This window comes from Triturus cristatus, chromosome 7 (genome assembly GCF_964204655.1).
Source record: "Triturus cristatus chromosome 7, aTriCri1.1, whole genome shotgun sequence".
Taxonomy (NCBI): domain Eukaryota; kingdom Metazoa; phylum Chordata; class Amphibia; order Caudata; family Salamandridae; genus Triturus; species Triturus cristatus.
The window spans coordinates 58,129,932-58,157,608 of record NC_140590.1 but is presented as its reverse complement, the minus strand read 5'-3'; the positions used below and the strand labels follow the sequence as shown (position 1 = coordinate 58,157,608).

Genomic DNA, 27,677 nt, shown 5'->3' with positions numbered 1-27,677 from the left:
TTTATCCAAAACAGGTAAGTAATTACGTTTTCAGATATTATGCGATTTTTAAAGAATATATAAAGATTGCAGAAATGGACACGTAGAAGAAATTTCACAGAAAAACAGTCAATGATTTCCTACGGAAGAAAATTGGGTTACGGGTAAGTACAGTTGTAAGTATTTTTCAGAGTCAGTGCTGGGCACGAAGATCCAGCACTGGGAGCTCATCTAAGAGCAGGTGAGTAATTTCGTTTTCGTTATTCGGCTGATTTTTGGTGAATATTTTAAGATTTGAAAAGTCCACACTTAAAAGAAATTTCAGGAAAAAGCCAGTCAATGTTACCCTATGAGGAAAATAGAGTTATCGGTTTAAGGGTAAGTACTCGCCTGGCAGAGTTGAGGTTCTGGGCATAGACTCTGGGGTCCCCCAGGGTCAGGTAGGTACAGTTGGTTCCCCCTCAGCGACTCTAGGGCGGCCGGGTGCAGAGAGAGTTAGGCCCAATGTTATCCTATGAGGGATAGGGGGGCCTTGGTTGGTGGCTGCTGACTGGCAAGCCACGCGGCTGTGGGAGCTGGGCTCCTGGTCACTTACTCAGGGCAAGTGGGGAAGTAGGTAGGTGTGGAGGTTGCACTGCCAGGGCTACTCTGGCAGCTGGGTGCAGGGTGCTTTTGAGCCTTCGGGCGCTCAATGGATTTCAATGGGAAATCTCCGGTTTAGAAAAAGACTGCAGGCTCGGGGACGAGGATTCTTCAGGTGCCACCACCACTTCGAGAGGTAAGTTGGGTAGTTGGAGGATAGGTAGGTAACCCGGGACTGGGCACAGGGGGCCGCGGGGCGCCGCGTGCAGGGGTGCCTTTTGGTGTCGGGAAATCTTACCCTCTGTTGATCGCGGTAGGGGGGGCACCTTGTTCTGAGGCTGCAGGCTTCTTCAGGAGTGTCGAGGGAGGTCCTTGGGTGCAGGACTCGGGGTCACAGTCGTCCTCGTGGTCTTTGTTCACTCCGGCACTGGCCAGGCTTGGCGGGTGCAGAGTGTGCTGGGTTCGCGGTTCCGGGCTGCTGCCAGGGATTAGAGGTAGGTTTTGAGTAGAGCCTCTACTCATGGGAGTCCCAGGGGATTAGAGCCAAAAGGTAGCCAGGTCCTCCAGGGTTTGTGAGGTTGCTGGCCACAAGAGATGCCGGGTTGGAGCAGGAGCAGGTTCGAGGGTCGACAGGCCGGTAGGGCTGGGGCCAAAGCAGTTGGTGTCTTCCTCTTCTTAGCAGCTGCAGGGCAGGTCTTCTTTCTTCTTGCTCTTCTTTGAAATTTGGAATCTGGAATCTAGGGAAGGAAGGTTCAGGGTGCCCCTAAATTGAATATGCTACTTACCAGTATGCATCTGTTCTTGGCATGTAGGGCTGCTGACATTCATATCTGTGCATAGATCGCCGCCTAGTGTTGGGTCCGGATGTTTGCACGTTGTTGTCCTGGAAGACTCTTCGAAGTATCACGAGATAGGTGACTCCTCCCCTGGACCACAGTGCGCATGGGCATCCTCTCCATCCTTAGATTGTTTTTCGCCATTGTGGCAGTGATGGAGTAGATACAGTAAGTGATGACCATGCTATACAGTAATTCTGAGAGCTGCAGCTGCTACAGGCGCCGGGGAGAAGGGTGGGCGATATGAATGTCAGCAGCCCTACATGCCAAGAACAGATGCATACTGGTAAGTAGCATATTCAGTTCGAGGCATGTGGGCTGCTGAATTCATATCTGTGCATAGAATACATAGCAGTACCTCCGATTAGCGGCGGCTACCCGTGCCAGCTGCAGCGGTCTGAAAAAGAGTTTTGAGAACAGCCTGTCCTACAGCTGCCTGCTGTTTTGAGTGTACATCTACACAGTAGTGTTTGGTAAATGTATGTATAGTGGACCATGTGGCTGCTCTACATATTTCCTGTAAAGGAATGTTTCCCAGGAAAGCCATGGACGCCCCTAACTTTCGTGTTGAGTGGGCTCGTGGGGGAATCGTTAATGTGCGTTTAGCTTTTTGATAGCAAATTTGAATACATTTAACGATCCATCTGGCTATACCTGCTTTGGAAATGGCGTTGCCCTTGTGTTGTGGAGAAAAGGCAACGAAAAGTTGTTTTGTCTTCCTAAAGACCTTAGTTCTGTCTATATAGTACATGAGAGCTCTCTTTACATCTAGTGTATGGAGCATTCTCTCTGCGACATTCTGTGGATTTTGAAAGAAAACAGGCAGTTCAATAGTTTGATTCATGTGGAACTGCGATATCACTTTGGGCATGAATTTGGGGTTGGTACGTAGTACAACCCTGTTTGCGTGAACCTGTATGAATGGCTCTTGAATGGTTAGTGCCTGGAGTTCACTAACTCTTCTTAACGAAGTGATTGCCACTAGGAAAGCTACTTTCCAGGTGAGGAATTGAATCTCACATGAATGGAGAGGTTCGAAGGGTGGACCCATCAGTCTGGTGAGGACCAAATTGAGGTTCCACACCGGTGCTGGTGGATGTCTTGGAGGAATTACTCGTTTGAGTCCCTCCAAGAAGGCTTTGATGGCAGGCACTCTGAATAAAGAGAGGTGCTGCCTGTTTTGGAGATAGGCTGCTATTGCGGTTAAATGGATACGTAGTGAGGTGTATGCCAGATTGCATCGGTATAGGTGTAAGAGGTAACAGATGATGTTTTGAATGGATGCGTGCAGCGGGTTAATGTCATTGTTGTTACAATAAATGACAAACCTCTTCCATTTAGCCGCATAGCAAGCTCTGGTAGTGGGTCTCCTGGCCTCCTTGATTATATCCATACAGTCAGGTGGCAGGTTTAGGTAGCCAAACTCTAAGACTTCAGGAGCCAGATTGCCAGGTTCAGCTGTTGCGGATCTGGGTGCTGAATTTCGCCATGGTTCTGCGTTAAAAGTGCGGGTTTGATCCGCAGCCTCTGATGCGGTACCACGGAAAGTTCGAGAAAGGTGGTGTACCATGGTTGGCGCGCCCATGTGGGAGCAACTAGGATGAGTGTCAGCGAGTGTTGTCGCAGTTTGCGTGCCACTAGCGGTATTAATGGCGCTGGGGGAAAAGCGTACGCAAATCTGCCGGACCAGTTCATCCATATCGCATTGCCCTGTGACTGAGGATGTGGGAACCTGGCGGCAAAGCTTTGGCATTTTTGCGTTTTCGTTTGTGGCGAATAGGTCTATCTCCGGATGACCCCACTGTTGGAAGTACGGTTGGAGTATTGATGGGTGTAGCTCCCACTCGTGCATCTGGTGGCTGTGTCTGCTGAGCAGATCCGCCATCTGGTTGTCCTTGCCGGGGAGGTGTTCCGCCATGAGGAATATGTTCCTCTGAATGGCCCACTTCCACATGCTCTGAGCCAGATGAGACAACTGTGGAGAGTGTGTTCCTCCCTGCTTCTGTATGTAGTACATGGCAGTCATGTTGTCCGTCCGGATCAACACGACTTTGTTGCACAAGTGTACCTTGAATGCCTTCATGGCTAGGAAGATTGCCATCATTTCCAGAACGTTGATGTGCATCTTCTTTTGTTGGGTTGACCATAGTCCCTGCACTGTGAAAGAGAGTACATGAGCTCCCCAACCTTGTTGAGAGGCGTCCGCTGTTAGCATGATTTGTGGAACAGGCTCTTGGAACGGTCGGCCCTTGCAAAGGTTTTGTGGATTCCACCAATGCAGAGAGTTGTATGCCCGACCGCTCACCAACACTAGGTCTTTTAATTGCCCGTGAGCCTGATTCCATTGACGTGCCAAGCACTCTTGAAGTGGGCGCATATGTAGTCTCGCGTGCGGGACTATGAAAATGCAGGAGGCCATCATGCCTATCAACTGCATGAACACTCGCGCAGGAAGGGAGTGTTGAGGTTTGAACTTTGAGATCAGCAGTTGCATGCTGTTGATCCTCACTAAATTTGGCTGAGCTGTGGCTGCCAGAGTGTTTATGGTTGCGCCCAGGTACTGTCGTACGTGTGCGGGTTGGAGATGTGATTTCGGGTAATTTAGTGAGAATCCCAGACTGTGAAGAAGGTGAATGGTGAGGGATATGTGGCTGGCACATTGCTGGGCTGACTTTGCCTGAACAAGCCAGTCGTCCAGGTAAGGGTAGACGTGAATGTGTTGTCTCCGTGGATGTGCAGCCACCGTAGCTAGGCACTTGGTGAAAACCCTGGGTGCTGTTGTCACTCCGAAGGGGAGAACTTTGAATTGAGAGCGATGTTCCTGAATTGTGAACCTGAGATATTTCCTGTGTGATGGGTGTATGGGTATGTGGAAATACGCATCTTTGAGGTCTAGTGTGGCTAGGAAGTCTCCCTGGCTGAGCAGCGGGAGAACCTGCTGTAGGGTGAGCATATGGAAATGCTCTGAGAGAATGTATTGGTTGAGGGGTCTCAGGTCTAGTATAGGTCTGAGCGACCCATCCTTTTTTGGGATTAAGAAGTACAGAGAGTACACCCCTGTCCCCTGCTGGTCGGTGGGCACGACCTCTATTGCACCTTTTTGCAGCATACTTAGCACTTCCTGCTGCAATAATGCCAAGTGCTCTACGGACATAGGACGGTGCTTTGGCGGTATGTTGGGTGGAGTGGAGGTTAATTCGAGGCAGTAACCGTGCTGGATAATGTCCCTGACCCACCTGTCTGTGGTGATGGTTTTCCACGTGGACAGGAACCGCTGGAGTCTCCCCCTGACAGGTGTTATGTGGTCGGGGGGAAGGGAGAGGGCGTCACTGTTTGGTTTTGGGTGAGGACCTGGTGTTGCCGTAACCACGTCCTCTGCCCTTGGTGCTGGAGCCACGATATCCGCCTCTGTTGGTTTTATCGTAGGTACTCTGTGTGCCCCCTTTGGTGTATTGCTGCTGTGACCCCTGGCCTCTAGTTGCTCCTCTATTCTGGGGGCGACGAAAGGAGCCACTACGAAACTGCTACGTCTGCAGAGCCCCCATTGATTTCGCAGTGTCAGTGTCTTTCTTAATTTTCTCGAGGGCAGTGTCAACTTCAGGGCCGAATAAGTAATCAGGGTTGACTGGTTGATTTAAGATGTTGTTCTGAATCTCCGGCTTGAAGCCTGAGATTCTCAACCACGCGTGTCGTCTCAACATGACGCTTGTGTTGATTGCCCGTGCCGCTGTGTCGGCAGCATCCAGGGTGCACTTGATGGATGCATTGGTAAGGAGTTGTCCCTCTCTGATGAGGAGCTCCACTGCCTCTTTGTATTTATCTGGCAAATGTTGGAGTAGTGTTTCCAGTGTGTCGTAGTGGGAACGATCAGAACGGGCCAGGAGTGCCTGTGTGTTGGCAATGCGCCAGATGTTTGCTGCTTGCGCTGCAATCCTTTTGCCTGATGTCTCCAGCACTTTGGACTCCTTGTCTGGGGGAGGGGCATCACTTGTTGTCTGCGAATGGGCTCGTTTCCGAGCGTTAGCAACTACCATGGAGTCCAAAGGTAACTGACCCCTAATGTACATAGGGTCTCCGGGTGCAGGCTTGGATTTTTTTTAAATCCTGGGGTTTAGCACCCGTGCCCTGGTCGTTTAAATAAAAAATGTCTTTTGCAGGTTTGAGAACTCCTTTCAACATGGGCAGAGTTTTGACAGTTCTTTCAGGAGAAGCGAAAGTGTCCACCAAGAAGTCTTCTTCGACAGTGTCAGAATGGAGTTCTACTCCATGATTGGCAGCAGCCCGTTCTATGAGGGCATTGAAGGCAGCAGTGTCCTCTGTGGGAGATGTCTTTGTGCTGTAAAGCTGCGTGTCATGAGTATGTGGCGTGGTACCTTGGTCTGTAGGGTCATCCCATGCCTGATCTGGGTCTTGCAGGTGCTCATCAGGATCGACATCCCCAGGGTAGGTGGTATCATCTCCCATATAGTCCTCTACTGTGTCTGTCTCTGAAGGCGTAGGAGAAAAGGACTGGGGATGCTGATGGGAGGGTTGTAAGCGTTCATGAAGAACTGGTTCCGACCCCGCTGGCAATTTATGCTTGAGAGGGATTCTGTAGGAGTCCAATCCCCTCTCTGGCATGATTTTCCGCTTGCGGAGCATCAGTTTACCAGTGTTGGCGTCGATGAATTGTGGCTGTGAAGGCTCAGAATCTGTGTGTCCAGTAGACGGGGACTGTGTCTGGCGGACACGTGTTCGGATCTCAAACATCTTCGGCGCCGTGGACGGCGGCAAGCCAAAAGTGATGTTGGTCGGCGCCGAGGGTGCTTTCGGAGCCTTGTGCGTGTCGGGGACCGACGTAGATCGGAGGGCTGCCCGTTCCCTGATGCGTTGCAACGATGCCGCGACTTGTTGCGTGGAGAACGCAGAAGGCTCTTTGGGACCGGTCGGCACCTTGGAGGTAGGCGTCGACTGTTTTGGAGCCATGGGGTCATCGATCCGAAGAGAGGTATCGACGGTCGTTGGAGTCGACGACTTGGCGTGCGCCGCTGTTTTCGACGTCGACGCAGATGGGGCGGCCACTTTGACTGTGGTGGTCGGGGCCGACGGCTTTGGTGCCAGAGGCCGAGGCGCTTTGTGGGGACCGAGGGCCTTTTTCTTCAGCTCGGCACCGATATCCGCTGCAGTGAGTTCGGCGCCGAAATCCCTTTTACTGCGTTCGGGGCCGACGGCCTTTGCTGGCGTCGAAGGAGTGGTGGGCTTCGAGGCCTTCGAGCCGGATACAGCCAGTTTCACTTTTGATTTCGGTGGAACTGGTGCGACGATTGGTTTCGGTTTCGCTGAAGGGAATCCAGTCGTTTTCGTTAATAATGGCTCGTGCGGAATGTTCGAGGCCGGGCGTGAAGGCGGGGCCGAAGAACCTTGAGATTGATCTCGGGTAAGGCCCGGAGGCGATCCCTCGACCTGAGCCTTATGATGACACACTTTGTCGGCCTCCGTATCGACGGGTGGGCCTGGCTCCTCGCTAGAGCTATCTTCTTCGGCCCCAAAGGCCTCATCGTAGTCTCCTACCTCGTCGATGACTTCTTCCCTTTGAAAAAGCACCTCATCGTCGTCTTCCGAGCGGGAATCGTGTTCGGAAGCGGGGCTGGAGTCTACTTCTTCCACGCTCTCGGCGTCCTCGTCTTCGGTGCTGAAGATGTTAGCCGGGGCAGGCGCCGATTGCTGCGCTTCTAATCTCGCCGCCCGTCGATTCCGGAGAGTCTTCTTCGATCGGAATCGGGCACAGGCCATACATTTCGACTCATCGTGATCCGGTGAGAGACATTTGTTGCATACCGGGTGGACGTCGATGTGTGGGTATTTTGCGTGGCATAAAGGACACCGTTTGAATGGAGTCCTCGATTCCATTGTCAATGGAAGTTCGATGGTCGGACGAAACGGATCCGAAAATCTGGAAGAAGGTTCTAAAGTAGTAAAGAAACTATTCGATACCGAACGGGAACAGTACCGACGAAAACTAAAGGCCTTTTGGCCTTAAACTGAATTTTCCCATCTTGAGCTAAGATAAGCACATCCGAACCCAATGGCGGAAAAAAACAATCTAAGGATGGAGAGGATGCCCATGCGCACTGTGGTCCAGGGGAGGAGTCACCTATCTCGTGATACTTCGAAGACTCTTCCAGGACAACAACGTGCAAACATCCGGACCCAACACTAGGCGGCGATCTATGCACAGATATGAATTCAGCAGCCCACATGCCTCGAACACTAGATTTAGGGGCGTTACAGGTAGGTGAAGGGCATGGACCAATGGGTCCCTGTCCCGGGGTGGGTACACCCCCTATCCTGCCTCTCTCCTGTGGGAGGAGGGCAGTAGCCTAGTCCTGATAGGGTAGGGCTTCCCATCTTCAAGATGGCGAGAGCCCAGAGATGTGCTTCACCTCGCCTCCCCCACCAGAGGGGTGGGGTTGGCAGGCTGGCACATCCCCTGTCCTTATTTGGGGTTTCCGGCCACAGCTTCCCGCCAGAGTGGGGGGTTTGCAGTGGCCTGGGGAAGCTCACAGAGGCGGCATGCCCTTGAAGCTTCCCCCTGCCCATCCTGGGGGAGGAGATTTAGCACCTCGCCCAGGATGTGCATTGTTGCAGGCCCAGGAGAGCAGGAGCTCTCCCACCCAGGGGTCCAGCAACATGTCTGCTGTGTGGCAGCCTAGGCAGCCTCAGAGCAGACGTGGATTTTAGGTTAGGTTCAAGGGGGCATCTCTAAGATGCCCTCTGGGGTGCTTGGTACATTAAATCCCACACTTGCATGAGTGTGGGTTTAATGTGCTGAGAAGTTTGATACCAAACTTCTCAGTCTTCAGTGTTGCCATTATGGTGCTGTGGAGTTCGTGTTTGACGAGCTCTCAGCACCATGTACTAAATGGCAGCACTGCACTTACAGTGCTCAGGAATGGACCTGGGTACTGTAGGGGCACAGGGCTCCTGCTCGTGTGCCCACACCATTGGCACAAGGCACCCAGCTAGAGGGGTGGCTGATGTATGCCATGGCAGTGTAGGTGATGGGCATGGCACACAGGGATGTGTGTCATGTCGACCTTGTTTTTGTCTTGCACCCAAACACTCAGCCTGCAAAGGCAGTGTGTGTGTGTGTAAGGGTACAGGGCCTCTAAGGGTGGCACAGTGAGTGCTGCAGCCCTTAGAGGCCTTCCCTGGTCACAAGGCCCTGGGTGCCTAGGGTACCATTTACCAGGGGCTGACATGTGGCCAGGGGTTGCCAATTTGGGTTTTGTTTGTTTTAGGGAAGGAACATAGGCCCTGGGCACCTGATTGGCAGGAGTCCAGGGCACACTCAGTCAAATTACATTCAGCAATTCAGCAAAAAGTGGGGGCATACCTTGCAAGAAAGATGGCACTTTCTCACAAGCCCCCAAGCCTTGCAGCATGAGAGTTGCAGGTGTTAAACCTCTGCAGCAAGTCTGCCAGAAAGAGGTCGAATAGGGTGGGCGTGTGAACACGGCACTGCTTCAGCCCTTTGCTTGGTGGTATTCGGCTAGAGAGGTGTGTACCCTCGCTTCACCTGAACCCAAGTGTCGGTGTGAAGAAGTAAGAGCAAATCCAGCTGAGCCTCGGGGATGTTCCAAAGAGACCGCTTGTGCCACAGTTTGTCTCGATCCATATGATTCTCATTCCAGGGTTGGTACATGAGCGAATTTGACTTAAAGATTTAGGGACAGATGTTTGAAGATCCTGGTCACTAAAAAAGATCCCAAATTGCAACTATACTTTTTATGACCAATATCTCATTTTGAGAGCCGATCTACATAATAATAAGTCACTTTGCAAAATACCAATTGGAGGGGGTCACGGAGAACCTGCCTAATTATAGTCGGGTTAGCGACTTTTGCCATTTGGCACAGTGATAAGGGGTGGGAGCCCTTCAGGCACAGCAGACCACCATCCCCAAGACTGGGTTTCAAAAAATGTTATTCCATAAAAGAAATAGGCTTCTCCGAAAAAAAAACTTGTACATTTTGATACGCTTTAAAGAGAGTTGCCAATCATTGCCTGGACAATTTCTTAATCCCCCAGAAGCTGCCATCCCAGTCCCCTAAGGGGAAGGGGGTCCAAACTTGGCAGCTGGTAACTTAGCAATGGTTTGCAACCTGAATTAGCGTCACAAACCATTGACATAAGGTACTGAAGCACAATTTGGAAAGGGCGGTGGAAACACAGCCCTTCAAAACTGCAATTCAGTAACCATTTTCATTGCCAGTTTTGTAGTTGGTAAACTTCTACAAAATCCGAAAATAAAATGTTACATAAAACATGTAACATATATGCAGTTGCAAATGCTCTGATTTAGCAAATCGACTGCAAACATGTTGAGTATGCCTGGCCCTAGTTAGCATACAGTTTCCTTTTGTAGATTTGATTTTAAATTTGTAGATTTCCTGGATTAAATTTAATTATATACAAGCTGCCCCGTAGAGAATTGGTTAGGCTGGTGAGTCTTTGTGTTTGTTTTTTTCGGAAAAACTTGTGGCATTGTAGGGTTTGTCGTCATGTATTATTTGTCATACGGTTTTTTATTACAGCTGAGTTTTCATTACACACTGTGTTACCTGTATGCCTTTTCTCTGTGCCTGATTGTATCTCATCACTGCAGCCTGCTGGTCAGTCATGAACTGCTGGTACCCCCCCTTCTTGGAGTACTTCCCTGCTGATATTCCCGCCTCCACCGGTTGGAAGAACTCTTGGATCAATGCCTGGCACCGGGCGGATGACTCGCGCTCATTTCTCCGTAGAAATTGCTCTTTTTTCATTTCCAGGTCACTCTGTAATGGAAAATAACACATGGACAGAATTACCAGTGGGACTAAGTGCTAGGATACTGGCTAATGAAGAGAGAAAATAGAGGTGACCCCAATGCAGTGTCAAAAACAACAGGGGTGTCTACTTGTAGGTGCTCGGCAATCAGATGACTTGCGAGGAAACCACCCCATTCTAGACCAATGATGCTTCTGAAAGACCCTCACTATTGAGGAAGATGCAGGCCCTTGACAGACAGTGCCTGACTTATGACCAACTCTAGTTTCAAAAGGCCTTCCAGGTTCACCCTCCGCCCCCTCAGATCTGGAAACCTCTGTGTTAGCCTCCAGGGCTTTCCGGGCTTCGGCCAGGCCTCACCTAGATCACTCTAAGTGATGCACAGGAGATCCTTTCCAAGTCAAATTAAACAGTTAATTAAAAAGGTCAACTTATTGTTTTTATGTCTTTTCCAATGCTGTGCTTAACACGTAAAGCGATCTTGTTTTCAACTGTCTCGTCCATTTTCTACAATCCCAGCATGAAGTAAGCCCTGTGGTTCTTCTGATGTATGATTAAGGGATGTGCGTAAAAAAGGGACTGCTTACTTAAAGGGCACATATCATTAGTCAGAAGTCTTATCTCACAAGACCAATACTTTATAAGTTAATCACCAAGTTTAATGAGACACATAATAAATAAAATTATAAAGTAATTATGCAAGTTGACAAGAGAGTCATCACATATTCTTTCTGCTGTATTAGAACACCGGGATGTAGGGAGCCCCGTTGTAGGCACGTGGGCATCAGGGAGCTAACAACAGCTGGTGTGAACGTTCTGCTCCCCCATCCCAATGTTTGTCTTTTTGTTCATCTCCATTTCATTCATATCACTCCATTCTCAGTGGGTCAATAGTTCTAATAGCCTTATAGCCCTTCTGTCGTGTATGAATAGCCTCCTCATCTGCTGAAATATCTTCCTTTTTCTGTTATATAATGTACAGGTTAGGTGCTCTTTACATCATGCTGTAGTTCTGACCTCTACTTAGGTGCCCAATGCTGAGTGCACATGTGCTCGCATGCATGGATATTTAAAGGTGTTCTTGCTTTAGCAATACACACCAAGGGAGTGGCTGATTTATGGAGCTGCCCTGCACTGTCAGGTTTTAGGCACTTTATAGTTGATTCTACAGGCGCGGTTTGGGGTATCACAGAGACCTAACTCCAGCATCGCCATGATGGTGCATCCTGGAGAAATCGCTGAAAAGTCTGCCCTAAGATCAATATTAATGTTTTTTTTATTTCATAGTCTGAGAACCTTTTTTAAGAAGTATGACAACTCTGATTGATTGAACAGTTTAAAACAATTTTCACAGACTCAAAGCACTTTAAATATATAACGAACCCATGGAAGCCTACATGATGTATTTGGGGGAGGGGAGGGCACCTCCTCCAGCTCTGATGCACTTGTAGCATCATGGGCCAGATTTCGTTTCTACATACTAAGACTGCTGCACATGTTAAAATGCAGCTTTTTGGTGCTGTCCAGCTGATTCAAAACCATCCATCCTTCCACCCAAAGGGGCCCATCACCCTTCTGCAGCCTGACCACAAATCAAACTCACAAGAGAACCTGGCTCTGTCACGTCTAGACTATTGGACCACGGTAAACATCAGTGCTATGAAGATTCGAAGCATCAGGCAATTTGGAACCAAGCGGCAGGACTCCGACTTCAACTTCATCAGCAGGAATGCCTTAAATATGATAGACGGGCACTCTAATTCCAGTAGACCAAATGATGAATCCAACCGTTCTGTTTACAGTTTCAGTCTAATTAGGAAAAAGGACCGAAGTCCCTAGAATCTTGGCCCTCCACTCTATCCCCAGTCTAAACCTCAGATCCAATGATACCAGCCTGACCAGCCCACCCATGAGCGAGCCCTCAAGGAGCTCAGCTGTGGAATCCATTTGGTGTAATTTCCACTAGACCCCATGTACTCTGGACCACTACCCTCTTTTGCTGGGACCCCAATGTTTGTCTTCCCTCTGTTCCCACGTACTGATGACAAACAGGCGCTCTGAGCTACATCGCCTCTATGCCCAGCAGCAACCTCGCAGAATGAATATGAACCGATTTCCAAGTCTTTTTGTGATGCAAAGTGGCCTCTGCTGACATGCTAGTGACATAAATAAATACTACTAGATTTCACCACGTGCCTGTACTGTGCATTGGGTAGTACTGCAAAATCCCAAATGCAGTCTTCCATAGGGCTGATCCTATCATAGCATAGGGCGATATAGCATGATATTCATATTGCCTGGTTTGCTTTTGCTTTGCTCTGTAAGAATCTGAAAGAAATGTGTCCATGTTCAATGACTGTACCATAAGCTGGCCTTGGAACTCCCGATTGTCGTCTTTAAATGAGCGGTCCATGAATATCTGGATGGCGCCTTTCTCACAAACGGCGTGCACGTCCAGGAACTCCTTCAGCGTCTCAGTGGGAAACACTACCCGCTGGTTCATCTCCTTCTCGTAGTGTGCCACTGCTTCCATGACAGCCGCGGAGTTCTCAATCTGTGCCAAAGCCAGCACCGCATTCTCCATGCAGGGCACTGCACCACTCCGGATAGCATCGACATACGTCACCGCCAGATTCCCCAGAACTAAAATAGAAGGATAAATCTTATTTCAAATATTAACTTACACACTAGGTAAGCCAACTGGAATTAGGTGATTATGCAGCGCAAAATACACTTAATAATTAGACATTTACTGCATAATTCATGATCTGCTTAATGGAAGATGTAAAATATATTTCCACAAACAAAGTTTTAAAAAAAAATTTACAATGATTTTTTTTCTTTAATTTTCAGATGTAAGACACACAAGTATCATGTAATAATGACAGACGTGCAACATAAGTAACAATGTATCATCACATCTGGCCTGCAAAAGTGACGACACACCGTGAAGCATGAGTTTAATGACATTAACTTTGTGCTACTCTAGCTACAGGAACACACTTAGGGCCCAATTCCGATGTCGTTCGGAAGGCCTCTGAATCGGATTTGGCTTTCCCGGATCCGATTCGTAGCCTTTGTTTACGACCAAATCGTACACAGGTCCGAGCGACCAAGTACGATGCGAAGATCGCATACACGTCAACCCGAATCTGTCCGTACAACTCATTCGTAGCCTAATCGTGCTGCACTATTGTGAGAAGTTGGCCTGGTATATGCTATCCACTAGTTATAGTGGGCACCTTACACCAGTCCAAACAACCCCTTATTGATGACAGGTTAAAGACAACCTTTATTGAAAGCTATCCTAGTGGTAGCTATGGAGAGCAGTCTTCAGGTTAAGTCTTGAAGGAATGTAAAGCAGCTTGTTTTACCAGTCTATAATCTCTTGAGTGGTTAAATGAAAGGAGATCACACCAGGTATATATATAAATATATGTATTTATTCCTAAACACACCCTACTAGTCTCTTTATGAGGCTAGAGTTAAAAGCACATATGTTAACACTTCAAATATCACAGTAAATTAGCACAATATACGATAGGCCCTAGAGGCAAACCAAACCAAATATTAAGAAAGTGGTATAAGAACCACGTCTTAACTAGACACAAGGCCTAGAGCCTGTAGAATCTCTGGGACCCCAAGGAACCCAAGGTAGTGACACAGGGGATCCACGGGGGATGTGTGCAGTGTGAAAACACAGCCGTTAGCTTCTATGGGCAAAGTCACAGTTAGAATTTTAAAGTTTAAGGACACTTAGGAGTGGACTGGGAACAAACCCTTTTGGACTTAGATGGTTCTAGGGCCAACACCCACGGGAGTACCGGAGTACTCGTGTTACCTCACCCAGCCGGGTGCTTAATTGTCAAATGGTGTCGGGTCGCGTCGTCGTTTTCAATGGCAGGAGACTGAAAAGTGCTGATGCCGGGAAAAGGAGAAGTGCCCGAAGAGATCCAAGCCTGGATTGAAGATGTGAAGAACCTGAAAGCAGAGGGGACAGAGTCTGGGTCACTTGCCAGTGACCAGAGGCACGACAGACGAATGCCCACCGATGTCGGGTGCTTCAGGTTCGAACAGGGGAAGCCTGACTCTTCAGCCACGAGGACCAGGAGGCGTAGAGGATGACCAGGAGCTGGATTAGAGCTGTCCCACAAAGGGACTCTGGAAACCCACCTCCTGTGTTGCAAATTCTTCGGTGTCCGGCGGGATCTTCGGAGATGCAGACTAGACAGATGCGTCTTTGGTGCCTGCCAAGTAGGGTAGTAACTCCTTTACTCCAAGGGAGATTCTTCAGTCATCTACTCGTGTAGATCGTCAAAGTTCTGGGATTTCTGTAGCAAAGTTTTGTCCAGGTGTAATCTAAAATCCTGTAGCCAGGGGTTCCTTTCTTATACCCAAGGAAGGGGTTAGACATACTCTGGGGACCCACCAATGGAAGGATCAGGAAAGAGGGGTGGCAATACCCATTTCCTTTGTCCAGTTTCGAGCTAGAGCAGGGGCTGGGAGCCCCTGCAACCGGTTTGAGCTGGACTATGCACAGGGACACCAAATGTCCCCCAGGGCAGACTTCAAAGCACTCCTGGAGTGCTCCCACCCAGCCCTAATCCACTAAGGCCTGTCTGGGAGGTGGTAACACCTCCCTGTGACAGGAAAACTATTGTCCAGGCCTCCCCTGCCGGGGTTTCGGTCAGCAGCAGGAGGCCAGACCCGTGTCTGTGGCTGGCAGCATCCATTTTTTGATGCCAGCGCTCTGTTAGCTGATACCGGGTATACGGGTGCTGTCATGTCTCTCCCTCTAGAAGGGTGGTATCATACTCCCACACCAGTTACTGGTGTGGGGGTATGATTCCAAGGTGTTTGACACCAAATACGACATGTTTCCGTGCAGCCAGTCCGATGTTAGCATTTACCGTTTGGTTATAATGCACTTAAGAGTATACGGTCAGGCTGCATCACAGACAACCCCGGAGAAGAGATTCCGAAGGCTGCAGAGGGGCTCTGCTTATGCATGGGCACCCTTTCACACAAAACCAAGCACCCTGCCTTCAGGATTGATAAGGCCTGCTATAGGGGTGACTATGTGCAGTGATAGGGTGAGATATAGTGAACCTATATCTCAGTAAGGGGTGCATGCACCACCTTACCCAGGCTGCAGTAGCAGACCTGTGGTGTCATTTTGGAGGGATTCCCAGGGGTGGCATAATATATGCTGCAGCCCCTGGTAGGCCTCTGGGGTACCTATGCCCTGGGTACATAGTATACCATATACTAGGGACTTATAAGGGTACCCCAGAATCCAATCTGTGGTGTACCTAAGGTACAGGGAACCAATTTAGAGAGGAAGCAGCTATGCTGGGGTCCTGAATAGCAGGGCCCCAGCCAGACTTAAGTCGAAGAACAGTGAAACATCAGCCTCGATCGCAGCGAGACAAAAAGCCCGTCAGAATCGTACTTCGGGGGGCCGTAGCAGGCCCCCCTTCATCCAGGACCCTCTGAATCTGTCACGGGGTGTGCCCATGGGTCCCCCCGATCCAGGCATGCACAGTGTGGCGGGCACCTTGGGTGCCCGCCACAGAGTGTACGCTTTTCCCCACCTACCCCTTTTTGCTATGGGGGCCTCTGTACTAGTCTGTACACAGGCTCCCATAGTGTTCAATGGGAGTCCGAGCGAACCGAGTCCGTAAACATACGGCTGCATCGTACTCGCTCGTTCGGACTCCCGGAGCACGGTTTGCTTGGAAAGCCCTCTGAATCTGAGCCGTATGGAGGGCTTTCCTAGCGAGATCAGAAACGGGCCCTTAGATGTATCCTTTCAACAGAAGCCTGTCTAGAACAGGAATCCATTCTAAAATAAATGGTCGATGAGAAATTTAAGAACAGCTTCATGAAATGCCTGCCTTTAGCTTCATCAGACAAAACATGATGGGAGAAATGCTTGCAATTTGTCTAACCACTGCCAATCGCTCGGGGAAGCATTCCAGCCCATCGTTCTTTTGCCCACCATGCCATCTCAGTTTGGACCCACCCATATGGAAATCATTCTTTATCCTTCTCCAGTAGGAACAGTGTTATATCCTGCTTATTTAATTATATGTATCTCACCAGTTTACCGATCTCCCTGCTGCTCAGCCAGTGTGAGTGTTGAGAGTGGAGAGTGAAATGTTGTTGCGTCTGTGATGCTTGGAGTGTGTGGTGTCTGTGTGGATGAGTGGGGACAGTTGGAAGATGGGCTGAGCAGCAGGCAGGCTGCTCCTGGTGGGCTGTACTATAAGGATTACCAGGCTGAAGGGCAGATGTACATTAAAACCTACTTATTGTGCTGGAATGCCATCCTGCAACATGAACTTAATGAAGAAACACTTATAATACAACTCGGCTACGTCTGGCAAGACACAACATATTTTTGGCGATGACCTGGACCAAGAAACACGCATACTACTGGATTTAACGGACTGGTCTATGGTATGGACAAGGAGAAACTTAAGAAACCTATACCAACTAAGGAAGAAGCTTCAACACTGAAGCACACATTTGGTCTTACTTTACCTGGCTGTACTTGGCTTACTAAAGAAGATACAAACGTGAAGGAACACAAAGAAACTACAGAAAAGCAAACAGCGCCATATACATTTCTAAGACTAAAAGCTCACAGAATAGCTCAAGAGTCCACAAGAAACCAAGAAGCTGTTCAACCGTAAGCAAAGATGTTCAAGTGAAAAAGGATCAACATGCCTTGCAGTCCCACCAGTCTCCTCCACATCGGAGAGCCCCAGTCAAGGCGTGTTGCACTTACTTACATCTTCTGGACAAGGTACTTTCATGGCAGGCGACACTGCTGGTGAATGCTTACTACAATAAGATTTCAGCCACAAGATACCACAAGATTCAGCTTGCCAATTTTAGTGCTTTTCTCACGGCCTTGTGAAAGTGTCTACCACCACGATGCATCAGAGAATAAAGAAACGAGTGGCTGCACAGAAGCGGAATATGGATGCAATTTACATTGCCTTGAGGCAAGCTAGACTCAGAGCGAAGACATCAAAGGGGCCACACAGGACTAAAATGGGCGTGTTCAAGTAAACATGAATTATTACAGTTTTAAACATATTGCAGCATCCGTACAATGACCGTTAGGCACGACGGTCTGTGACATTTCAATGACTGTGGAGACACGAGGAGAATGCAAGCACTACGATGAAGTGTCCTTGGTTAGACGAGTTTGGTCCGTTGTTTTATTTTAAATTGAGACCGGTCTGGAGTGGGGGCCGTTTGGAGCACATGCAGTATATTCAAAAGGAGTTACGAGTCTGGTACAGCTCGCGCAATCTGAGCTGCACCTTTGGAGTCAAGCGGAGACACTTCTTCGATGTATTGTTTCCTAAGCAGTTCTGCGAGATGGTATGGGACGCTTTGATGCACGGAGGAGCCAAGACCCATCCAGCACAGCGTCAAGTATGTGCCGCCATCTTTGTCTGTAAAGGTTATTCTTCAATGGGTTGTTGTTCTTCGCGGGAAAAGTCTGCCGGCGTCTTCAAGGGTTTGCTGTCAGCGACGGTTCTTTCCATTACAAAGATGAGTTGGTACTTTTACAAACACTGGGGACAGTTGCTCCCCAACACACGGTGGCCAGTGGATGCTGCTGAGAGTCGGGTGGTGAGTTGGAGTTTCTTTGTTATACTGCCCTTTTGGCTGCCATCTGGAGTGCAGCATTGCAAATTTCTGAATCAAAATTGGCAGTTCAGCCGCATTCCCAGATGTGTTCAGTGAATTTAAAGAACCTGCTTCGCGTGTCTGCATGTTTTCGGTGACACGCACACCCTGTCATCCACAAGAGGGAAGTTTGTCTGCTGAGAAACTCTAGCGTGTGGCACAGGATAGCGGTGACAGGCACACCATAGATATTGAATGCCTCTGTTTTTTTAATGGGTTTTTCACTCACAAGGCTACTGGTTACTGGTCTGTGAATATTGAGCAGGATCTAAATTGGGGTTTTTGCATAATTTAACATAGGTTTCGGTGATATTCACACTACAACATGTTTTTCTTGCCTAATTTTAAAGACATGTACATTTTACATCATGTACATTTATGGACATTACACGTGGGCATGTGCCAAGTTCATGAGGGTTATTTACGGCATACTTTTGCATGCCTATTGTTGCGAAAAGATGCTGTGAATTGTTATCTCTACTGTGTCCAGTTGTGTTCACTTTAGTATAGTGTTAGTGTGTTTTTTGGTCACACATTTATGGCTTATGGTTGCCATTTACTTTGCATTCTTGGGTACCATTACATAAGGGAGGTCCTAGTCTTTTAGTGGGTGGTGGCCACACACCTCTCTTGGTTTGTTCTTAAACTCCCTTACATGAGGGATGGGTATGGAGTTTTCTTACATTTTTACACTACACACTCCCTTACATTGGGAGGTTCTTGTCTCTTGGTAGATGGTTTCCCACCTCTCTGTTTCTTAGTTACTACTTTAATTGTGGGTTTTGTTAACGGTGTGTAAGTCGCCATGCGCTACACGTCTTGTCGGTTCGATGTGTAAGTCACCATGCGCTACACATCGTGTCTGTTCGGTGTGTAAGTCGCCATGCGCTACACGTCTTGTCTATACGGTGTGTAAGTCACCAGGTGCTACACGTATACATTGGTTTCTCACCCTTACGCCAGGGGTATGTTATGGGTTTCTTTGTCCCATTTTCAGAGTGTACATCAGGTTAGGAATCCGGTTTACAATTTTGGTTCCCTTGTTGTTGGGATCGTAGTCTCGGCGTGCGGTCCACCCTTTGCTCCATGTTACATTTTGTTCTAAACTGTTTTATTGGGGATGTTGGGTTATATTGCTTGATAATCTATTTTAAAGCTTGTCAATTATTTTACCCTTCCTTTGAGGTTACTTAAGTGTTCAGAGTCTCTCGTGATGTACTTAGATTTGCATCCCTGAGTTTTGAACTACTTTCTGCTTTTGTACATTCCTGTGTATAGTCCCTCCCATGTTGTATTGTTCTTTTCATAAAAAAGGAGGGGATATGTTATATTCTGCTTATCTAATTATATGTATCCCACCAGTTTACCTATCTCCCTGCTGCTCAGCCAGTGTGTGTTGAGAGTGGAGAGTGGAATGTTGTGTCTGTGATGCTTAGAGTGTGTGGTGCCTGTGGGATGAGTGGTGACAGGTGGAAGATGGGCTGAGCAGCAGGCAGCCTGCTCCTGGTGGGGCTGTAGTATAAGGATTACCAGGCTGAAGGGCAGATGTTCGTGGAAACCTACTTATTGTGCTGGAATGCCATCCTGCAACATGAACTTAATGAAGAAACACTTATAATACAACTCGGCTACGTCTGGTAAGATACAACAAACAGTCCAGCTCAAACTGCTAGGCCAGTCCCCCATGAACCAGAACACCAACAACACTCGGCGTGGGTCCCTTGTCCCTATGCCACTGGCACCAAGCTGCACCTATCATTGCGCAGCCAGTCTTCGGTTGCTTTTGCTCTAGCTTGGAAAGGACCCCAGCTTAGCAGAATAGCCTTCAGAACCTGTTACAGTGAATCAATGGCAAAGAAGTTATATTGAATGGTCAATATTGGAAGAAATAAGATTGAGACAAATTCATCATGATGATTAATTGAATGCAGATTTGTAAATATGGATGTCATTTTTTTAAAGTGCTGCCACCCTGTTGGCCCACAACAGTGCAGGATACCGATTATTGCAATGATGTTTTATTCATGGTTATCAAAATGCAATAAAATACGATGTAAAAAAATAAAAAGGTTTTATGGAAAGACGTTGGCAAGTTTCTATGTGTGGGTGTGACAAACAAAGACCAGATGAAGACAGAACACTGGATCTACCCATGTATCTGAAGTCATGGTCACATCATCGATGCAGCGGGAAGTTCTAAATCGTCACCCTGATCCGACTATACCATGCAAAGTCAAATATAAAATCCAAAGAGGAGGAGTGAGCTCCTTATGAAAAGAGAAAAAAGCAGTTGAGCAATTTTGATAAGCAGGGTACATCAGTTCACTAGGGATAAAAAAGTAACAGATCATCTATAATGTATAACTTCCGGAACTATGCCCATATGCATATAAAGCAATAAAAGGGCTGTACTTTGCATCCTCCCTACAGACTACATTGCTTTGCAAATAGTATGATTCATTTTTATTATTATTGATTCCTTGTTCAGCATATAAGTCCAAACCCAAACAGCGTCCTTGCCCAACTCAATACAGCTCTAAACTATTCACAGAACAGGTCGACACAAGGAAAAGGTTGGAAAGTTTGGAAAGTATGAAACGTCCCTTGAAGGTTGTCGCAGGGGATGGAGGCCTACAATAGGCAGAAAGGCTGCACACCCCTACAGCATTTGTGAAACTAAACAAGAAGAGACTTCACTCCCCTGGATAATCTATACCTTTTAGCTCCAGAGCTCAAAATGTCCAAGTTTTACTACGTACAAACACTGGACGTTTTACCCCTCATTCTGTAAATAAATTATGATCTAAAGTCCACTAACTTGGCTTCCGATGAGTAGCTGTGTGCCAGCTCTTTGTGTAAAAGACATTTTTGGAACACAGCTGTGAGGCTGTGCTGACCCATTAATCTAGGACTGACTCAATGGCGCTCTATGTTTAGCTATCCCATCAGCTCTTGCAAATAGGACACGGAGAACGCTTTCAGTAGCGATGCCAGCAGGCTGCTTCGTAGTTGGTATTTACAGCTTCTTCTACCCTAACCATCAAGTTAGCTGTCTACCATCTCCTCACTGCACCGAAACCACCCATCACATCATCCAACTGTAATACTTCACTGTATTCAGCCCACTCCACTGAACCCCACACACAGCAAAACTGTGAGACCTGCCTCTTTGCTCATATTCAAGATCACCCTTATATTGCCCCTTATATGGCTCAAGAGTCAACTCTGCAGACCTAAAAAAAAAACAGTCCTAACTCTTTCTCACCACCTGTCTAGACTGTGCCTCACCTTAGCCCTCTCCACTGTAAACCTATCAATGGGGGGGAAGGGTATGAAACATCAGATGTATGGACTGCCTCTGTCATCGCCCTCGCTGTCCATCATCACTCGCCGCCACCTCTATTTCCGTTTACCCATACTGCCCATGACCTTGTACAGACTTCTCGTCCGAGCAGCTCCACTCTGTATTAATACAAAAGCTATCCTACCTTTGCACTCATTCACTGGGCATACTCACACTTTCCAGTGACCACATGGCCGCCCTTGATGGTCTTTACTTTGCAATTCTCGAAGATGTACCGACAGAATTTCTTTGCCTGGGCCACAAAGTCGGGCTCTAGTTCATGCTCCTGAAGCTCCTCGATATGATGAAGGCCGCTCTTGGAGGCCGGGCGGTCGAAGACAAAGCACTTACGAGCAGGAAAGAAAAGACGAATGCATTCCCTGGGGAGGTTATACAGAGACACCTTTGGGCTGCTACCTGAGAGGTAAGAAGGACAAAGAGAAGAGACTGTCACCAGTAGCTCACAGAGGGATACTTCCAAGACCAAACAAATACTAAACAAACCATTCACTGTACAAGAATGTACAGTGGGGGGGTGGGTAAGGGCACTCTCACTTTTATCCTTTGATCCTGTCCACATATCGCCTCCTTTTGGAGAGACCCAAAAGAACACTACGGGGAATGCCCAAATGACCCTCCCATACCTGGGCATAGAAACATCTAGAATATATAAACAACTGGTATAGAGGGATAAATCTCTCTTTCATTTTTGCACAAGAGTTTATTAATTACCTTGGCAACACACTAGTTCTTATGGCAAATTCGATAATTATTTTTTAAGCACAAATATCCATCGGTGAGCATCAAAATGAATGAAACACAAAAAACTGGGCACAATCATTACAAATATACAAAAAATAAATTACAAAACAATCCATATATACATAATCATATATACAACAACAACATCAAAAATATTTTCCCCTAAAATATTTCCGAAAAATGTACACTTCTCAATCCTAGTGGTACATTCGAAGATAGTCCTATTGGCAAAAAGGTAATAGCCCTCTATCTTAATTTGGTATGCCAAAAAACTAATGTTTTAAATCAAATAATAGGTGGACTCCTCCTTCGTCTATGTGTTGACGCGTTCGTGTTTCAGCCTCCACTTTCTTATCGGCTTCCTCAGGACGGGGGTACAATCTGTATATTAATCCAGACTAGTCATACTTCAGAGCAAGTGGGCTTCTACTTTGGCCCTCTTCATCGTTATCGTGATCCTGGCCTTTTGGAGAGAGGTGCAAGAGACAGTTAGGAAGGCAACTGGGTTCGATGTGGCAGCGTGCGCTGAGAGGATCTAATGTGGCTGCACTTCAGAGGCAGATTGCCCGTTATATACTAAGAAAGTCAGCATAATATGCCACTTGCAACAAAATTATGTATTTTATCTAGATGGGGGGATCAACAAATCTGCCTTCTAGGGAGGCCTGGTGACAGACATTATGGTGGATTTTTGAAAAGGAGGCAATAGCATATATTTCTCTCTTATCAATCCAGAGATCCCTTGAGGACTCCGCATAATATAATGTATGTACACCTTCTGCATACAGCTAATATACTTAGGGCATATGTTATATATTATCACCTAGATGGGAAAGATTTAATACATGGACTTTGCAAAGGAGACAATGCTGCTAGGCTGACCTAGTTACAACAGGGTGCAATAGTGTAGTGGGTGGGGGCAGGGAGGATAATGTTGGTGGATTCTTATTTAATCATTTATTTTAAGAAGGTAATGCCAACCTATTTTTTGTAAATGTAAATAACTATTTATTGAAACTTACAAATACAAATGAAGGTTGGAAAAATGTATGTTTCGATTTTGCGAACCAAACAAGTTTGTAAAGTTTTCAAAATGAGCTTTTCCAATTTTTGAGGTAAACTTTTCAAAATCAGTTTTTCTTTCAAATGGGAGCCTAAAGCTATTCTAACTTCAACCATGTGTCAATGAGCTGAATACTGCATGTTCAAAGAGCTACATACATGTGTGTATGCACACAAACCTTTCTTGAGCTGCAAGGCACTCTCCAGGTACTCGTCCTCTGTGACTATGTACCTAGTATCGAGGTGTTAGTTTCTGCATGTTCAAAGACCTACATACATATGTGAACATACACAAACCTTTCTTGAGCAGCATGGCATTCTCCAGGTACTCGTCCTCTGTGATTGGATGCCCATTTAACTTGAGCTCCAGGGTGAAGTCACGCACGGTCCAGATAAAGGTGGGGAAGTAGCTCATAAATTCACCCGTTTCATCAATGTCATCACGGCTGGCGGGAGCAGACTTCACCTTAATACGCTCGGTTAACTCAGTCACATAGCTGTGGGTTACGGCTTAGGAAAAATGTATAATTCAGAAGTCAACAATGACGAAAGAAGGAAATTAAAGGAAAATGATGAGGTAGTAGTCTTTTCTTCCCCAAAAACAATCCTTGGGGGAAAAAAATAGAAAGCGTACATCTCACATTTCCTTTCCAAGAAATATTGTTAAGTTATTAACCCAAGTCCAATAACTAACTTGACTTCAACAAAACTCATCTCATAAAAAAACAATATTTACTTCAAGAACAGGGTGTTAATCTCAATAGAAACAAGCATTGGCACAGCCAATAGGTCTCGCTTTTGGGACCTTATAAGTATTTAGTTATTCAACTGTTGCATGGCTAAACACTTATAAGGTCCCAAAGGCGAGACCTATTGGATATGCCAATGCTTGTCTGTATAAGCCCTGATGGTGGGTCGCCTGGGGTGCCCCTGCACAATCTCCATAGACCACAACCTTTTTTGAGAAAAAACACATTGGACGCAATTGCTGAAAAATGATACGTCTGTGAGACGGATTGCCTCGACAATGTAGTATTTCAACGCTGCCCATAAAAATGCTTAGTTTTTATTTTGCGCTGCTGTGCTATCTGTAAAAGAAGAAAAAAAATACAAACGCTAAATAGCTCTGCGTGAGCTATTTGAATTTGTTAATGTTTTTTGAAGCTGGGTTAAAGTAAATAAAAAAATTAGCTATGGAATGCCAGCGCTGGCTATCATAGCGCTTTTTGTTGTAAGGCAGGGGAAAGGGGGCAAAAAAAGGACGCGAGTGGGGGTGGGAGGGACAACAACAATGAAGAAGGAGGCGGGAAGGATAGGGAAAACAACAAGGATGGGAGAGGGGGTGGGAGGGATTAACAGAAGTAGCTGGAGCCTGCAAACACATACACCCTTACGGAGTGCCTGATTTAAAGAGAATAACAAGATGACGCAACATTACGCACAAAGCTGTCCACTTTGTAACTGGGGGACCAGGTTCTAGTCTCGGTGAAGGCGCTATATCCTGTGATTCTGGGTACATCACCTAATCTTCCTGTGCGTAAAAAAATAGGGGGAAAATGTATGTGACCTTGTGTAATGTAACCAGCGCTCAAGTAAAGCATTCCAATACATTAGGGTCGAGCTTATGCTATTAAAAAAAATGCAAAAGAGGCAGGCGAAAAGACCCCTTGGGCGATGACAGCCATACCTACATTCAATCTAAAATGAAAGTTACATAATCACTGGTTATCCCGAAAATCTGGAATGGATTCAGAAACTAAGAACCCTTGTGATTATATTCAGTGGTGTTCCTTTCGTGCTCTCTGTGCACTGCGAGGTTGGTGCGCGAGCTGGAAATTGAAAAGGACTCCTCTGGCTCGCCCTCAGCCGAGTCTGAATAAACAGTGTGGGTGGTGACCATTCTGTGAGGCCCTGTTAAGGATGCAATCACTTTCTTACCCAGTGCAGAGCAGTAAATCATGCGATGCACGCCTGATTGCTGCGCGCGGAGCCCATCTGTAATGGCGGCTCGCGCTGCGCCGAAGAAATCACTTTCTGGGCTTTCTCAAGCGAGAAGAGAAATCATCCATTTACCCTGCCCCTGAGTGTTTAATTAATGTAGCAAGTTCGGTGACTCCCGGGGCTCTTGTCAGATGATCTTGGGAAGGCCTGTGAAAAGTATGCGAGGAATGCAGGGATGTGGGAAGAAAAGACTCGAGTTCACGCCACAAAAAGCTTTCAGTGGGGCACAATCACCGACTGTCGCAGAAAGCGCCAGAAAAATCACAAGCGGGATATTGACTACCAGATAGCTTACAAAATGCGCATGGTTTGTAATTCAAACTGTTCATTTCTCATTGCTGCTGCCAGTAGAATGTAAACAGCCAAGCCAGCAGCACGCTTGGCAACATTATCCAGCCCAGCAGAAAAAAAAGGAAAGCATTTAGCCATTCCTCAAAAAGTAAAAAACCAAGCCCGGCGGAGCGTGGCACGCACGCTTGGCGGGGGACCGCATTCCAGGCGGGGGAGCGGACCCTTTGAAGTGCGCTGCCAAAGCGGATTGCATGGCGGCACGATGCGCGTGATTGTGCGCGTGCTAGCCATGCAATCCGCTTTTCGGAGCACTTTGAAATGCCCCTTTACAATAGTCTCGCTTTGCTATCGCTTACCCGATAGCAAGGCGAGACCTAAAAATGATGTAGCACCTTTACTCAATGTTAAGGCGGATTTCCTTGTGGAAAGGATGGTTAAAAATACCCCCACATCCGTGTCCTAAGTGCACACTAGAAGTGGGAAATGAGAGCTCAACGCTGCAACTTGCTTCCATGAGTGAAACACTCCCAGTGACTGTCAACGTTATGCTCAGTCCCAAAGGTGCTGAGAGAGGAATCAACATCTCTCTGTGAAATGTGGAAATTCTTTGACCTTCTTTTCAGCATGTGAAATAGAGAACAACATGTGAAAGGCCCAGAGCAAAAGGATTATGGAGCCGTCACTCAGAGGGGATAAGAGGAGAACATTTGCCCAGATCATCTCTGGAAACCTTCACCACTAGTTTTACAAAGTCAAACCAAGGTCACTCACAAAATCTTTCAGTGCCTCTGATTTTCAATCTAAATCCAGACTTACAAGTGCTCACATGGCGTTTCGATTGTGTCAGCCCAGCTGTGGAAATGTGCCTAAAAGTGGGCACACTGGTGCAGGGTCACCCTCTTGTCCACGGGTCCAGAGACCAACAAAATAGAGATCAGCACTGGAGTTGGAATAAATAAGTTTATTAATCACTCTTTAGCAGGACCATGTCCATACAGCACTCTCAAGTGTTGTAGGAGGTAGTACACTGAAGTCACAGAACACAGGTCTTTTATACAAGTTTTCTGCAATGTAAGCATGTGAACAGAAATAGGAAGAACACGTTTTAGGAATAGCTATCAGCAAACAAGGGCAGATGAATAATCATGTGGTCAGCAAAGTGGAAGGGGGAGCAGGAATGCTTATGACAGCAGTAAATGGTCGAAAGTTAACATCGGAGACCAGGTGCACTGACAACTATAAACCCTCAGCACGTACATTGCTTTAGCTGAGTCAGGAAGTCAACAAAAATAGATAACACAAGCAGAGTGAAAAGACGAAAGAATTACGAAGGAAACTTAAATGGACACCATAGCCAAAATGGCTGTTGCTTGTGCTAAGTAAAATATTACACGTTTTCCACACTGCAACTTGTGCACGTTGCCTTCTTCTGAGGAACATCTTGCTGTGGTGTGCTTTATGCGAAGTGTGGTGTAGAGGTCGGTTTAGATCTTGTAAAAACACCTGGTGACCAGAGAAACGAATACCACAGCATAAACGCGGAGGTTGCAACCAACATAGATTCCTGGGTATAGACAGACACAGGGTCAGATACACATGACGGAAGCTATGTGTGACCTTCACACTGCATCTGCAGTGGATTCCCAATCTCTTTGCAAACAACAGCAGGTCTGTTAATATAGTGCTGCTCTGGTGGTGGGTCTACGGGAAACACTAAGGATGAGCTCTAAATGAATGCCAAACAAAGCCTGTGCAATGGGGAGAAAAGTATGGTGTTGGCACGTGTTAATGAAGAAAAATTATCAATTTGAAGCACAAAAGGCAAACTGCCAAGTGAAAAGCGATAGCTCATTTAAAACGCTTTTTGAGGGGTGTTTGCCTACAACAGAAAATGATGGAGAAGTCTTGGGGTCATTGGAATATAATGGGTAGAATTCCATAAATACAAATGTTTGGGGTGTCGAACGTATTGTGGGGGTGGCGAAGACGTCCCATTGACCTTTATGAGATGGAGTTTGAAGCAACGTTTTGCAATAATTAGACAATGTCAACACTTTGCCACAGAATAGTTACTCTAGGCTTATTTACAAATAATGAATTTGGTAAAAGTGGTCACAATGTGTGCTCAGTTTCATTGTATGCATTGGTATTTTTTTTAAACCATACTATATACTAATAGGTAGGTTAGCAAATACTAAACCTTAGTAAGTCATAAGGCCGCCTTCCTCATGAATATCAATAAAGTAGGTCACATATTGCATTGCAGGGATGGTGTCCTACTGGGGTCAGCAGACCATTACGGT

The 27,677-nt window shown here is 46.9% G+C and overlaps 1 protein-coding gene across 3 annotated transcripts in view; it reads right to left on the bottom strand.

Moving 5' to 3' along the window:
• Window positions 1–27,677, bottom strand: part of LOC146808801 (guanylate-binding protein 3-like) — a 120,771-nt gene that overhangs the window by 36,925 nt on the left and 56,169 nt on the right. For all 3 annotated transcript variants that reach the window (XM_085615628.1, XM_085615627.1, XM_085615626.1), the window contains exons 5-8: window positions 23,380–23,579; window positions 21,433–21,675; window positions 12,568–12,848; window positions 10,001–10,213 (exon numbers count right to left, since the gene is read on the bottom strand). In XM_085615628.1, coding sequence (XP_085471754.1) covers window positions 10,001–10,213; window positions 12,568–12,848; window positions 21,433–21,675; window positions 23,380–23,579 — 937 coding nt within the window. The remainder of the gene's footprint in view (window positions 1–10,000; window positions 10,214–12,567; window positions 12,849–21,432; window positions 21,676–23,379; window positions 23,580–27,677) is intronic.